At 42.9% G+C, this 12,864-nt stretch overlaps 1 protein-coding gene across 2 annotated transcripts in view; it reads right to left on the bottom strand.

Moving 5' to 3' along the window:
* Positions 1 to 12,864, bottom strand: part of USP53 (ubiquitin specific peptidase 53) — a 52,254-nt gene that overhangs the window by 23,097 nt on the left and 16,293 nt on the right. The window contains exons 2-5 of one of the 2 annotated variants that reach the window (XM_073571851.1): positions 10,074 to 10,166; positions 6,015 to 6,149; positions 2,701 to 2,814; positions 2,538 to 2,620 (exon numbers count right to left, since the gene is read on the bottom strand). In XM_073571851.1, the coding sequence (XP_073427952.1) occupies positions 2,538 to 2,620; positions 2,701 to 2,814; positions 6,015 to 6,149; positions 10,074 to 10,166 (425 nt within the window). Of the gene's footprint in view, positions 1 to 2,537; positions 2,621 to 2,700; positions 2,815 to 4,240; positions 4,437 to 6,014; positions 6,150 to 10,073; positions 10,167 to 12,864 lie in introns of those variants that run through there. The other variant, XM_073571853.1, reaches the window with a different exon arrangement.

A 12,864-nucleotide genomic window follows, 5' to 3' on the forward strand; every position in this document is an offset into this window, starting at 1 on the left:
CAATACTAACCAGTTTTAACGTTCGATACAAATGTTGTAAGTGGGAATTTCATTAATTTTATAGTTAAATTACACACAACGGGAGAATTAAGAATTGAACAAGTTACCAACTTTCTAAGTAAATACATTTAGAAAGGTGCTATTCACATGAATTTCTTGCCAGATCTCGGTAACAACCTATCCAATCCACACAGGCAAATAAATCAAACCACAGATGTCCATGAATTAAGTTTTGTGTAATAATAACAAATGACACAGGGAAAAGCATTTTAACCTTCGTACAAAAGTCTTCGTTGGTGAAGACAGCTACAAGACGCCTCCTGTATGGAGAAACTAGTCACATGTATTGCTCAGGTATGATTTTGGCCCATTCTGTCACACAAACACTTTCCAAATCCTGAAGCTCCTGTGGGGCTCCTCCTGTGAACTTTAGTTCCTTCCATAAATATTCTATTGGATTCAGGTCAGGTGATTGGCTGGGCCATTCTAGCAGCTTTAATTTTCTCTCTGAAACCAATTGATACTTGGCTGTGTGTTTGGGATCATTGTCTTTCCGAAATGTCCAACCTCATTTCATCATCATTCTGGTGGATTGCAGCAGATTTTTTTTTTCCCCCAAGAATGTCTTGGCGCATTCATCCATATGAAGCTTGCCAGTGTCGTATGATGAGAAGCAGCCCCGTACCATGATGTTCCCATCACCAAACTGCATTATTGAGTTTTTGGGTGGTATTCAGTGCCCTTTACCTCCAAACATGGTGTGTATTATGGAATCCAAAGAGTTCAATTTTGGTCTCATATGGCCAAACTATATAATCGCAGTATTTCACAGACTTGTCCAACTGTTGTTGAGCAAACTGTAAACGTGCTTGAGGCTATGTACCCATGTTGGGATTTAATCCAGACACTCAAAACCGGACTCCTTCCCAGAAATCGCGCGTTTTTTTCCCGCGCTATTTTGTTCGCGATTTTCGCGTGCGATATTCAAGCACTTTCCAAGCGATTTGAAGCATTGCTTGGAAAGTGATTGACAGGATGGTCACACTCGTCAAACAGTGTTTGACGAGTGTGACCAGCTTTTTACTATTGAGGCCGCCTATGCGATATCAATAGTAAAAGATAGTATGTTAAAAATGATAAAAAAAATAAATAAATAATATCGGGGTATATTTACCTTCCGACGTCCCTAGCAGTCTCAGGTACGCTCCAGTTCCCAGCGATGCCTTGCGAGACCTGTGATGACGTTGGTCTCGCGTTGCTATAGCGATCTCACAAGACCGCTAGAGTAACGCAAGACTACGTCATCACAGGACCTTGCCGCAAGGCATTACTGGGAACGCTGAGGCCCGGGAAGGCTGCGCGTGACACCGGAAGGTAAATATACCCCGATTTTTTCTTTTTTTTTTTACAGGGGGATGGTACCCAGGGCCTGGAGGACAGTCTCCTCCACACCGTGGGTACTAACCGCACATGAGACGCTTAACTTAGCGCATGGTGGGCATAGCCACATGCAGGAAGTAAGCGGTTCTCATGCATTCCTATGGGTGCGGAATCACGGCAATTCTTTGCGATTCCGCAAAAAAGAATGAGCATGCTGCGTTTTTTTCCGCGATGCGATTCCGCCGTGGAAAAGCGCAGCATTAGCACAGCATGTGCGGAATGCCATAGGAATGCATGGGAGGCGTTCTGTACGAGTTTTTTTTAAACGTTTTCGCCCAAAAAATCGCGGCAAAAATGCTTAGAAATCGCATCGTGGGCACACAGCCTGAATATGCTTTTTGTTAAGCAATAAAGCCTTGTGTGGTGAGCGTGCATACAGGTCATGGTGGTTGAGTGCATTACTTAGTTTTCTTTGAAACAATTGTACCTGCTGTCTCCAGGTTTTTCTGTCCCTCTGCACAGGTGGTCCTTGGCTCTTGGACAACTCTTCTGACAATTCATTTCACTCTTCTGCTTGACATCCTGTGGGGAGCACCTGGTGATGGCCGAATTATGGCGAAATGATATACATCAGTTGACCCAGCTGATATTTTCACTAAGTGGCAGGTTTGCCTTCTAATTATTGTATAATGACTTTCCATGGCTTTTTGCACCTGTCTTTCATCATGTGTTCAATACTCTTATCTTGTGTTAGCTCGCAAGATTACATACAACTTAAATTTATGGACATCTATGGTTTGATGTCTTTTCTTGTATGGATTGGATGGGTTGCTACAGACATCTGGAGAAAATTTCATGTCAATCGCACCGTTAGAAATATACGTACTTGGAAAGTTGGTGCCGCGTTCAGTAATTATTTCACCCATTGTGTGTGGGCATGTAGGATATAGATAGCGATAGATATAAATATACATATCTACATACACACACTTTTTGACATGCAAAAAATTAGAGAATGATATTTCAGTATGATCAACTTCATACAAGACTAATGGGCTAACCAAGACCAATGCAGAGCACAGAATTTTGGCTAAGTGGTGTAAGATACTGTATGCCAAATGGTCTGTAATAACACTACTTTATTGGTGAATGCTTACCAAAGTGCAGTAGTAGAAATGTAACGTACAAACTCTGTAAAAGGCAATGGATCAGATGATGCTCCACAGCTCCGACACACACTCTGTGGAAACACATCATAAGAAACATAAGATAAGGAGGGGTAGGTATTGGCTATTCGGAAACTCCGCGTCCGCTCCATACCTGCTCATACAGAGTCATGGCAAACTTCTGATGGGTAATGCAAGATTTGGAAGTGCACATATCACCTTCACTATTTGGCACAATATGGAAATGAATTCGCTGTAATATATTTTCCTGTAATTGGTACACAATAAGAAGAAAGACAGTTTATTGAATATACTGAAGATGAACAGAAGAAGATTTTCATTTACGGATGAATCAAGAGCAGCCATAACAACAGTAACACGTACAGAATATGGGGCCCGTTTTGCAGTCATGAACATAGAATCTGTACTATAAGCTTTGACCATGATTTACAGAAATGTCAGACACAGATTTATGACAAGTTGCACTTACTAGTATGGGGCAGTGTTGGACACTGGAATGTAAGTGGGACATTTTCTAATCTAATCTTCATATATAACAATGTCGATCGTTGCAAGTATCCGAAGCAATAAGATCTAAACTTTGGAAATGTACACCAGTTCAGCGTTTTCCTAGACGGAAACGTATTCCTATGTTACTTGCACCTTTTCTCTCCACAGAGAGTTAGCTACAAGTCGCCTTAAGGTAGCCATTTCATCCCAAATTGATGGCTCATGGTCACCCTAGACTAAATCTCACCTAGTTTGGGTAATGGAAATTATGGAAAATACACCACAAACAAGATGCAAATTGTGGCCAAAAACAAACAAACTGGTATATATCTGGTGTGACATTTATTAAGCATTTTGGGTGCAGATTGGCTCCCATCTAGATAGTTTTCTAAGGTATCCAGGAAATAGGGCATGAGAAGTTGTAAAATTCACCAGATATACAGTTGGCGGGCACACAGTATATGGCCCTAAAGACTTAACCCAGTATTTTTATTTTTTTTCCTACATCAGTAACTTATTAGGTTTCCAGAGCTGCTCCCAGCCCTCTCCTGCACCATATGAACTCCACTGTTTCTTGCCAGCTCACTCTGCAGACATTTCCTTTGTTATGCCACGTTCACATGTTCAATGTTCGGTCAGCATTTTACCTCAGTATTTGTAAGCCAAAACCAGGAGTGGGTGATAAATCCAGAAGTGGTGACGTGTTTCGATGATACTTTTACTCTGATTGTTCCTGGTTTTGGCTTACAAATACTGAGGTAAAATTCTGACCAAATACTGAATGTGTGATTGTGGCCTTAAATGTAAAGCCATGACAGCCTCAATCTCAAATAAGGGCTCATTCAGATGTTCAGTTTTCGCGTAAGAGTGCCATTGTGCTTTCCATGGATAGCACTTGTACCTGGGCCGAAATTTTCCTCAGACTGAATGGTCCACAGACAATATCAGAGACATGACAGAGTTGATCCAAAGGTCGGATCAAAATCAGCAATACAAATCAAAGGGTCTGAGAAAAAATTGGACTGCACATGTATATGTATAACACCACCTGCGGTCCAATTTTCATTGGACTGTCAGAAAGGAGAAAGTGAATTTATTTTCTTCTACACATACAAATAAAGCGAATGAAACTCAGAACACACGGATTCAACTCTGATCAGAATAATCACTGATTTTTTTCGTACCTGGAAAAAAACGGACGGCTGAATGACCCTTACACTGAGTATGTGTCTTCTGATCCACAGAAATGCTGTGTGAGCCGGCATCTAATAATGTTGACCTATTATTCCCATGTGAAGCTGCCTGGTATTGTAGGACAGCTCCAATTCATTGCAATAGGAGGCAATCTGCAGTAATCAGTAGCGATCCTTTAAAGGGAACCTGTCAGCAGAATTGCGCACAACAGGTCAGTGCCATTATGATACCTTGGTTGATTAAATCAGTCTTGTGGCTGTATCTTAGGCCTCTTTCGCACTTCAGTTTTTTTACAATCAGTCACAATCCGCCATGTTTTGGAAAAAACGGATCCGCAATTTTTTTATGCGGATCCGTTTTTTTCCCCATTGACGTGCATTATGGGCGGATTGTGACAGATTGCCGTCTGTTGCATCCGTGTTTTTTGCGGATCCACCAAAAGTTGCTGTCCGTTGTCATCCTGAAAGATTTCAAAACGGAGCTTGCAAGGTTTTTTTTTCTGGCGTATCCTCCAGACACTATTTTAACCCGAAATTCTTTCTGGCTGCCGGACCAAAAAAAAAAAAAAAAAAAAATCTCTCTCTCTCTCTCTCTCTCAATATTAAATTTCCTCATTTTCAGGATCCGTCTGAAAACGGATCCTGTGCCATCCGTTCACATCAGTTCAGAACGGATCCGCTTGTCTGACTTTTTGGCGGATTGGAACTGATGCAAAAAACTGAAATGTGAAAGAGGCCTTAATCTTTACTTTCAGTTTTGTGCTAATGAGATTCTTGTGCCCTAAAGCGGCGTTCATGTATGTGTGCTCTGACCTGCCCCCTAGTTTACATAATGATCAAGATGAAGCCAGCACAGTAGCAGCTATCAGGTCACCAATAGCCGCTATTGATTGTGCAGGCGCCATTTTCAAATGGATTTTTTTTTTTTGGAATATCAGGATAACCTATAACATTAATTCTATACAAAGTACAAATTATGCTGCAGCGCAGATGCCATGGCTGGTGCCTGCCCGCAGATGTGGTTTTTTCCCCCCCAATATTCATTATGTAAACTAGGGGACAGGTCACTGAGCAATCACTGACCTGTCAGAAGTCATACTGATGAATATCTAAGCAGAGCACCACATGAAGACCCCCACAGGCCGCCCCGGAGCACCAGCAGATCATAAACTGAAAATAAAGATTAAACAACCACAAGACGGATTTCATCAACCAAGGTATCATTGTAATCAGTATAATGGCGCTGACCTGACACTGTGTGTAGGTTACTGTGCACAAGCCTGCTGACAGGTTCACTTTAAGGCCTGTTTCCATTGGTCAAAATCCGCCATTTTGCAAAAAAAAAAAGGATCCGCCATTTCGCTTGGCGGATCCGTTTTTTTCCCCCATTGAGTTGCATTAGCGGCGGGGGGGGGGGGGGGGGGAGAGAGAGGGAGAGAGGGAGAGAGAGGGAGAGAGGGAGATTTTCGGGTTAAATGAGTGTCTGGAGGATCCGCCACAGAAAAAAATGTTGCAAGCTCAGTTTTGAAATCTTTGATGGTAACGGACAGGAACTTTTGGCGGATCCGCAAAAAAAACGGATGGCAATCCGTCACAATCCGCCAATAATGGAAGTCAATGGGGAAAAAAACGGATCCTCAAAAGAGATTGTGACTGATTGTAAAAAACTGAAGTGTGAAAGAGGCCTAAGTCACAACTGCAGAAATTCTGACTTGTGTGTTAAAAGTGAACATAGTCAAATATCATCAGGAAAGACAATACTCACAAAACATTCAGCAGCGTCATCCATCAGGCCAAGCTGGAAGCGGTGCTCATCTTTAAAGCTCTCGGCAAGGGCAAGCCTCATGGCGTCGGAGGGGAGCACCTTCTCTCTACTAGTTTGAAACTGGGAAAATATGGACTGTGGGAAAGAAGTAAAACAGCAATATTACAATCACCACTGTCCCTTGAGCATGCCCATCACAAACAAGCTACGATAGAGATTTTTACTGCAGTCCTGGAGATCAGCCAGATAACAATTGAGGAAAATTTACCAACAAATCTATTATCTCCTTTTAAAAGTAGTGACATTCCAGAAATCAGCCATACCATTTGGATCAACACCATGAAGAAATTCTTGTGTTGGCAAAGCACTTCATAAATAGAGCTTCCAAATTTTTTTTTCTGCAATTGCATTAAATAGCCCCCATTGCAGGAAGTGGCCATGAAAATCCATCACCGTGGCGTTAAACTACCAATTGTCCACATCAGAAACATGATGAAAGCAATAGTCAGAGACCCTTCCCAAAGACGGAGTGGGTGGGTACAGGCGGACACAGTGAACAGGACAAGCTAGAGTACAAAATTCCAAAATGTTGTCTGCGGTCCATCCTGCTAGGCCATGTGCTAATGATCAGGAACAGCAGCGTTTTGGAAGCAGCACAGTCGCGCTGCGTTCTACACTAGACGTACTGAGGATGGGATTTATAGAAATCCTATGCCCATTGTGCTTCTATAGAACGCTGCATACACTCACCAACGGTGCCGGTTACGAGGCGCAGCATGTCAATTTCTGGAGGGGATTTTGACCAATAGAACGTCAATACATGCGGGAAATCCACATGTACTGACAAACAGGTGCAGGAATTAGAAAAAGTGAATGCCAGCTCACCTGCTTGTAGTTCAACTGACTAGAGAAGGTGCATGGATAACGTCCTGACCCTGACGTGAGGCATGCAATAGAAAAACGATGAATTCCACCTCCAATAATGCATAAATCTAAAAAAAAAAAAAAAAAAAAAAAAAAATCTTAAAATTACATAGTCACAAAAGGAATGGAGAGATGGTGTCATTAAACCACCACCTCTCCTTTCCATTTGTAGCGATGTCATTAAGATTTTTTAAATAAATTCATGTTTTAAGTGGGGCTGGAATTCATCGATTTTCTATTGCAGTAATTAGAATGCAGCAAAAATATGTCGCTTCCAAACGTTCCTATTACTGATCATGGGGCAGCACTACTCTGTAGCTTGCAACCGGCAAACGTGCCTGGGGCTACCGATGAAGGCAGTGTGCAGTGCATGGATTGCCATTCACTCGTCACTAATTAATATTCCGGAAATTTTAGAGTATATAAAATGGATGAACTAAAAGGGAAGACGTTGAGGATGCTCATTCAACCATACTGCTGGGACTACATTGTAAAGAGGATTTCCACCTAAATCTTACATAGGCCGACACACAACCATTTTGTCACTTCTGCCTTTGGCACCAATTTAGCTGCATGCTATAGGAGTTCCTTGTGACACGCTGGCTGCTAGGGACAAGATGTCTGACAACATGAGTCATCTGTTCAGCGGAAAACTTGACTGGCATGGTGGGGACAGCAGCCTGGCAGCCGCAGAGACACTAATAAAGTCAGAGCACCTCTGTTACATATACGTGTACTATAAGATAATAGGCAGCAATGTAGTAACATTTACCACAACCGATCGTAAACAAGCCCAGACGCTGAAACTATGCAACTATCCAAGAAAATGCAAATAAACCTGTTTAACTGGAAAGCCTTGCAAGGGAAAGGATGGGGGAAACAAAAAAAAAAATACTGCCAAGTAGGACGGAAATTACCCCCCTTTAAAGAGTCACCAGGATCATCCATGTTACACTAAAGGTAGCACCATATCATTCGGATTTAATACATTAGTGTAAAAATCTGCAGCCTGATTTTCATTAAATTCTGGTTTCCTCGGTATTTGTGCTTGGGGGCGGGACTGTGAGTAGGGTCTTTGGCTCAGCCATGGCCCCTCCGCTGCCTCTGTTGCATTCATTTCAATTTTGAGCTGGCACCGTCTTAGCTGTGGGTGGACTTCATGAAAGTGGTGCAGGCACAAGCGCAGATCGACCTCAGGCGGTCTTCAGGAAAATATCGACAGAGGTGGCGCATGTGAAGAATGAGATCTCGGCTCGTCACTGAGCCGAGATCTTATACTGCAAATGTGCCACCTTTGGCGCCATTTTTCTGAAGACTGCCGGAGGTCGATCTGCACTTATGCCTGCGCTACTTTCATGAAGATCACCACAAGCAATAGCATCGCCCACAGCTAAGACGGCGCCAGCCCAACATTTAGATGAATGCAACAGAGGCAGCGGAGGGGCCATGGCTGATCCCTCTGAGCCAAAGACCCTACTCACAGTCCCGCCCCGAAGCACAAAGTACTGAGGAAACAAATTTATAATGCTGATTTCCTGAAAACCAGGCTGCACAGGTTTATACTAAAGGTATGTATTAAATCAGTATGACAGCGCCATTCTGCCCATACCTTTAGTTTAACGTGGATGTTCCGGATGACAGATTCTCTTTAATAACATATTTCCTTCTTATTGGCTAAAGAAGAGTTGCGGACATTGTAAACCAAAAGTACCAAAAACTGATGGAGCAAAGATCAAGGGACGACCCTGAGGACAACCAAATGGAATTATTGGTACCATTAAGGGGGGGAAAAGTGCTTCAGGTATATAGTCACACATGCAGGCTTTATCACAGCATTTGCTGCAAAAAAAAAAATGCAACTCTGGATGTTTTTATGTCGGCCCTACTACCTTTTAGGACTGGGGAGGAAAAAAAAAAAAAAAGCACAGACAGACCGATTCTCTATAATTCAGGTGAAGCGTATTCATGTCTGTGACTGCAGTACACTTCCTGACAATGGCGCACAGGCAGATGGCCGATTTGCCAAATGCTTCTTACTCCAGCGGACTATCGATCAAGAATGGTGTAATGATGAATTCCCTGTTTCATGGTCTAAGTACAGACCACATTGCACAGTCTGTGCAGGGCTCTCCTGACCAAAACTGGTCAGCCTCATATAGACCTATATGGTTTAGGTCCAGAAACCCAGATGTATGACGTATGAAATCAGTATATAGTGTTTTACAATGAGATGAATCAACACTACACAAAGAACCATAAATGTTGGTCTACAACAAGGGTTGCACCTGCAGTAGTGGTACCCTATGCAGAGCATAGAGAGGGGATGCTCCGGAACTCAGTAAACAGAAAAAACTGGAGCAAAATGTACAAAAGATCATAAACATTGTATGAGTTAGTTACAGAAAATTATATTCACAAGCAATTTAATTTTTCACATCATTAAATTTTACAAACAGTACAAGAGACACTCAAAGATTGAGATCAGGTGGGTGGCGACATGTACACCCTAACATATCAGAAATGTATGTTGTTAACTGCACAGTGCAATTTTAAACCTGAGGAGACTGCTGGGGTAGTGTGATGGTAAACAGTTACAAAAAGCAAGTAAAGTGCAAAGTACATACCGTCCCAAAGACATATCAACATAAATATGCACTGTCCCCTGAAGAAGCCAACGTGAAACACGCTTTGGGGCTTTGCATTATGGCACCTTAAGCACCAGACCATGGGATGTTAAGATGTCTTTGGGGTGGTATGTACTTTGCGCTTTACTTGCATTTTGTAACTGTTAACCGTCCCACTACCCCAGCAGACTCCTCAGGTGTAAAACTGCACTGTGCACTTTACCACATAAGTGTCTGATGTGATAGTGTGTACATGTCGCCACCCACCTGATCTCAGTCTTTGAGTGTCTCTTGTACTGTCTGTAAAATCTAATGATATGAAAAATTTAATTGTTTACGTGAATATAATTTTCTGTAATAAACTTATACAATTTTTATGATCTTTTGGACGTTTTGCTCCAGTTTTTTGTGTTTACTGCGTTTTACATGCCAGACAGTGGGAAGAGAAACAGCCTGGAGGCAACACTGAACGTAAGCCACCTAGTTAAGAAACTTAGATCTGGTTACCTACCTTTAAAGCACAAAATATGCATGCTTCTCCTAAACAAACATGTCCAGTTAGGCCACGTAAACTGCGTCGAAAGATGTCCAACTGCCACAAAACCTGCAAGGCAAGCAGAATGGCAAATTAAGGCAACACAACATGTAATGGGGGTCCCATAGTGCAGATTCTTCATTCATGTGGACCAATTGCATGAGAACGGCTGGACTTGATAGACATGTGTATTCTCCACCTAAGCCCCCATGTACTTAGACTTTTAATTGAGAGCAACTTTCAGCTAAGGGTAACATTTCTTCTTGTGCAGAGTGACAGGTCTAGCCTGGCATGTCAGAGTGGGGAGACTTATGCGCCATGCATGCTCCTCTGGGAAATTAGATATGCAAATTGCCTCTTCAGGGAGAAGAGGACCTGATGGCGCCACTAGCAATCTAAAAAGCCAATATCGAACCTTTAACGAGCCTTGCTTAAAAGTTAATTCTAGGGCCAAATCTGCTTTGAGATTAGAAGGTACTGAATAATTACATGGACATAATCAATATTAAAAGGGGTTTCCCCTGTTCAGCAGTCTCTCAGTCTCAGTAAAGGGGGAAAAAAAAAACCTATGGCTGTGTGCCCACGTTTCATTTTATAAGCGTTTCTACCGCTGCGGAAACGCTTAAAAACGCTAACAAAACACATCCCATGCAATCCTGTGGGATTCCGCAGTTGCTGTGCCAATGCTGCGGATTTTGACGCTGAGGAATCGCATAGCGGTAAAATCCACAGCATGTCCATTAATTTTGAGGAATCGCGGCAATTCCGCCACCATAGGATTGCATTGAAACGCCCACTTTACGCATGTGGCTATGCCCACCATGTATAAAGTGAGCGCTTCATGTGCGGATGGTACCCAGGGTCTGGAGGAGAGGAGACTCTCCTCCAAGCCCCGAGTACCAGATTCCTGTAAAAAATAGAATTAAAATAAAAAATTAGAGATATACTTACCCTCTGTCAACACACGGAGTCCTCCAGGCCCTGCCAGCAAGTTCCGTTCCCAGGGATGCATTACGCGAATGACCTCTGATGACATCGCGGTACCGCTACATCAGAGGTCATTCGCGTAAGGCATCCCTGGGAACGGAACTTGCTGGCAGCGCCATGAGGACTCCGGGTGCCAACAGAAGGGGAGTATATTCCTATGTTTTTTTTTTTTTATTATTTTTAACATTCTATCTTTTACTATTGATACCGACACCCCCGCTCCCCCTCCCCCGTCGACCCCCAGGTATATGACTCGTGTATAAGCCGAGAGGGGGACTTCCAGCCCAAAATAATGGGCTGAAAATCTCGGCTTATACACGAGTATATACAGTAATAGTTCGACAAGAGGCTTCCTCCAGAATTACTATTTCCCAAGAAACAGAGTTACTTCGTAAAGTTTCAGGACTACCTTAAAGGCGACTAAAGAAAGGTTCACATAAGAAAGGCCATACTATCAGGTGGCACACAGAGTGGGTATGGAAAGTATTCAGATCCCTTTAAATTTTTCACACTCCGTTTCATTGCAGCCATATATTTAAGTCACATGCTGTCCATTTCCTCGTGATCCTCCTCGAGATGGTTCTACTCCTTCATTGTTTAATTAAATGCTACTTCCAACAGGTGACACTACAGACTTCCAGTCCACTTTCTCTCTGAAGAGGCAATTTGCATATTAAATTTCCCAGAGAACTTTACAAGTCTGAGCTGGTATGTGACTCTCCACAAGGAGAAACTTTACCCCTTATACCAAAGTCCAGAGCCTCTCACCTAGTCAAGTCAGTTATCATACTTTGCACTGATGAGGGCCAATAGCCCGAAACACCGTGTCTGCAAATGGAGATTCTGATTTGGCTTTAATCCTAAGTCATATTGCAAGACTTGTTAAGGGTCGATTGTTACTTGTAGGATCGCTACTTTCTCTCTGAAGAGGCAATTTGCATTGTAAAAGGCACAAAGCTCACAGGGATGAGTAAATAGCTTAGGATAACTCCTTATCCGAACAGCTATAGTGCTTACTGAATAGCTGCATCGGAAACCCGGATATCTAGAGTTCTCCCTATAATCAGCTGACTGGCTCCGCAGCTGCATGTGTTGCGGCTGTGTGACAGTCACAGCACATGTATGGAGAACCTGACTGTCACACAGCCGGGACACATGCAGCTGCGGAGCCGAACAGCTGATTATCAGGAGCGCTCCAGGTATCCGGGTTCCCAACACAGCTATTCGGTAAGCGCTATAGCTATTCAGATAAGGACTTATCCAAAGCTATTCGCTGTCATCCCTACTCACAGTGCATGTCAGACCAAATGAGAATCATGAGGTCAAAAGGAACTGACCAAGGAGCCCAGAGACAGAATTGTGGCAAGGCACAGATCTGGCCAAGGCTACAAAATAATTTCTGCAGTAAAGGTTCCTAAGAGCACAGTGGCCTCTATAATCCTTAAGGTTACTTTTACACTTACCGCTGTTTTTGCAATAACGGGCTGCAAAAAAGCTCGCGGATCGCCGTTTATTTGTCCAATACTATTGAAATATTGGAAAAAGAAAAAAGCGTTCCGCAAAACCGGAAGTCACGGTGCACCGCAAAAACAAACTTCTGTTTGTTTTTGCGGCCCCATTGATTTGCAATGGGGGCCGTGTCCTTACGCCGTATAAAAGTTCGAGCAAGCTCGATCTTAAATCACGGCCTCAAATACGGCCATACGGCGCACCGTGGAATTTTTGTGAGCCGATTTTGCGGCCCCATAGAAATCTATTGGGGCCGCAAAATCAGACCACA

This window comes from Dendrobates tinctorius, unplaced genomic scaffold (assembly GCF_039654945.1).
Source record: "Dendrobates tinctorius isolate UK_male_01 unplaced genomic scaffold, ASM3965494v1 ptg000030l, whole genome shotgun sequence".
Classification (NCBI taxonomy): domain Eukaryota; kingdom Metazoa; phylum Chordata; class Amphibia; order Anura; family Dendrobatidae; genus Dendrobates; species Dendrobates tinctorius.